The 2,829-nt window shown below is 39.2% G+C and overlaps 1 protein-coding gene across 1 annotated transcript; it reads right to left on the bottom strand.

Moving 5' to 3' along the window:
- Positions 1 to 788: 788 nt before the first annotated feature.
- Positions 789 to 1,229, bottom strand: LOC121204996 (uncharacterized). Its single transcript, XM_041075923.1, has one exon. It carries the CDS (start codon positions 1,227 to 1,229, stop codon positions 789 to 791), a length of 441 nt encoding a protein of 146 aa, XP_040931857.1.
- Positions 1,230 to 2,829: the final 1,600 nt, after the last annotated feature.

Genomic DNA, 2,829 nt, shown 5'->3' with positions numbered 1-2,829 from the left:
CATTTTCAAATTCGCATCACGCACCAGAGCCAGAGCCGGAACTACACTCTGAAGATAGTTCTTATCATCCAGATTTAGGGGGCAATGACTATTTCCCAGGCTCGTCAGGCCACGAATATCATTCAGAGTTTGATATCTTTAGCCCACTACCACATCAGCATTCCAATCATCCTGACTCATATCCACCTTAGTGCTCCGCTCCTTCCGGCCCGTATCCACCATCGTACTCCACTCCTCTTGGCCCGTATCAATCGCAGTACTCCACTCCTTCCAGCTCAAGTTCATCGATGGCGCCTGAGACATATGATTTTTCATCTATGTTTCGCACACCCCCACATACGGATGAAGAGAATGTTAATCGTCATAATCGCCCACAACGTTAACGTCGAGCTCCACAAAAATATACCCCTAGAACGACACCATCAAACCATCAATTTTAGGGGGTTTTGTAATATAAATAACATAATATTTATTTATGTAATGAATATTTTGGCATTTTAATTAACAATTTAATTTTTTTTTGTAATTTAAACAGTTAACTTTGTATTTATGTAATGACTTTTTTGCCATTTTATTTATCAATTTTATGGTTTTTTATTTATTATTTAAATAAATAAACTTTATACTAACTATGTAAGTCAAATTAGATTAACTGCAACAAATTGTTGACAAATTTGTGATTCAATCCTTTTAACATGTCATGAAACTACATCTCAATTTCTACCTGATTGCGACGATTGTCCAACATAGTAGTTTCGGAGCGGGCATTTATTTCGATTATGACCGGCTTATCTGCATACGCCACACAGCTTTCCGTCGGATTTCTCCCTAATGTCCATTTCGTTATGGATTCTGGATGATTGTGGACGACCTTTCGGGTTCCTACGTAACCCTTTATCTGGAACAAGCTCGAAGGTCGTCGGAGGTACCTCCCAAGTAGATAGGTCAGGAAGCACGGGGAACTCGTTCTCCCATACACGTAACGTGCGTCCGAGGGTGTACACTTCATCGATAAAATGTTCTCCATTGAGTGAGACTTTAGCACAAGCTGCCACAACATGTGCACATGGATAATGAAGTGTTTGAAACCTCCTGCAATCGCATCGTCTATTTCGAAGATTAACTCCGTAGGATCTAGGTGGTATACCGGGTCGACGACCGATAGTCTCAGTAACTCGAAACGTTTCATTACATCGTGAATATACTTCTACAGTCATTGACCTCGCCATCCGACGGTTTGCAGCAATTGCATCCTGATACGATCGTCACCCCGAGGCGGATCGTATCACATCCCTGACATCTTCTACAAACACGTGTCCCGTCTCCATTTGGTTAACTTGTTGTTGACCTATTCTTAGCATTAAGGTAGCCAACCTGTAGAATGTAGCTGAGAATACAGATGAAATTAGAAAGTTGTCGTGTTTTTAACAACACAACATTGATCCCCTCTACCAAGTTTGTGGTCATTTGACCATAACGAAAGCCCTCGTCAAAACTTTGAGTCCATTGCCATGGATCCATAGTACCCAACCATTGTCGGAAAGATGTGTTTGTTTGACCCTCCATGTCGCTCTCAAGACGAGTAATTCTTTGGCGAAAAATGTGTGGCTCTAACTCGTGCGCTGTATATGTATTAAGAAAAGATAAGGTAAACACTGCCCTAAAACATTTAAACTTATATTGAAAAGATAAAGTAATCATTTACCCATTCTCACAACTTGTGTAACACCCCGTACCCGAGTCCGTCGCCGGAGTCGGACACGAGGGGTTTGCAGACTTAAATCACTTCTTTGCACAATCCATTTTAAAATTTTCCAGGCAAGCTGGCTAACTGCATCACTGTCACCTTAAAAATCATATCTTGAGTTTCACAACTCGAAAATCAGCTTCATGATTTTTCCCTGAAACTAGACTCATATATGCATCTACAAATTTTTTTCTAGAATTTTTGGTCGGGCCAATTAGTACGGTTTATTAGTCAAAGTCTCCCATGTTACAGGGATCGACTACACTGACCTTTGCGCATTACGACTTGGATATCTCCCTGTACAGGGCTTCAATACTGATTTCGTTTGTTTCTATAGAAACTACACTCAAAAAGGAATCTATTCATATATGGCATGACTTCTAATTATCTCTGGTTAATTTATAATGAATTTCCAAAGTCGGAACAGGGAATCCAGAAACCGTTCTGGCCCTGTCTCACGAAAACTTTAGCATCTCATAATATACTGTTCATATGAACGTTTCGTTACTTTCTTATGAAAATAGATTCATCAAGGTTCGTTTGCATAATTTATTCACTATTTAATTCCATTCCTACTATTTTTAGTGATTTTCCAAATCTACATCACTGCTGCTGTCAGCATCTGCCTTTAAGGTAGACTTTACCTATTTCATAGTTTCCATGATTCAACTAGCCCTTTTAGCATAAATAGCACAAATTATGATAGTGATTAACCATTCCCATGGCCAATCCTTGTTAAGCATATCCATACCAAATGAGTATAACATTATGCTCAAACATATATAAGCCATTTTCGCATGGCTATCCAAAATTATACAAATCCAAAGGGTCCATGACCCACAACAAAAAGGGTAGTCCTATACATGCCATTTCGAAGTTCAACCAAAATTGTACCAAAAGGGGCTTTGATAGTGTGGGCGACTTCGACTTCAAAATCCCGAGTCCGATAGCTGAAGAACCAAAATCTATAAAACAGAGAATCAAAGAAACGGAGTAAGTATTAAATGCTTAGTAAGTTTTGAGCAAAGAATTTAGACACAACCAAAGTATAGCATTCATGTAGCTAAACGGATAATTTCATA

Source organism: Gossypium hirsutum, chromosome A08, assembly GCF_007990345.1.
Source record: "Gossypium hirsutum isolate 1008001.06 chromosome A08, Gossypium_hirsutum_v2.1, whole genome shotgun sequence".
Lineage (NCBI taxonomy): Eukaryota > Viridiplantae > Streptophyta > Magnoliopsida > Malvales > Malvaceae > Gossypium > Gossypium hirsutum.
Note: the sequence above shows the minus strand (reverse complement) of the source record. Positions and strands in the feature narration are given on the sequence as shown.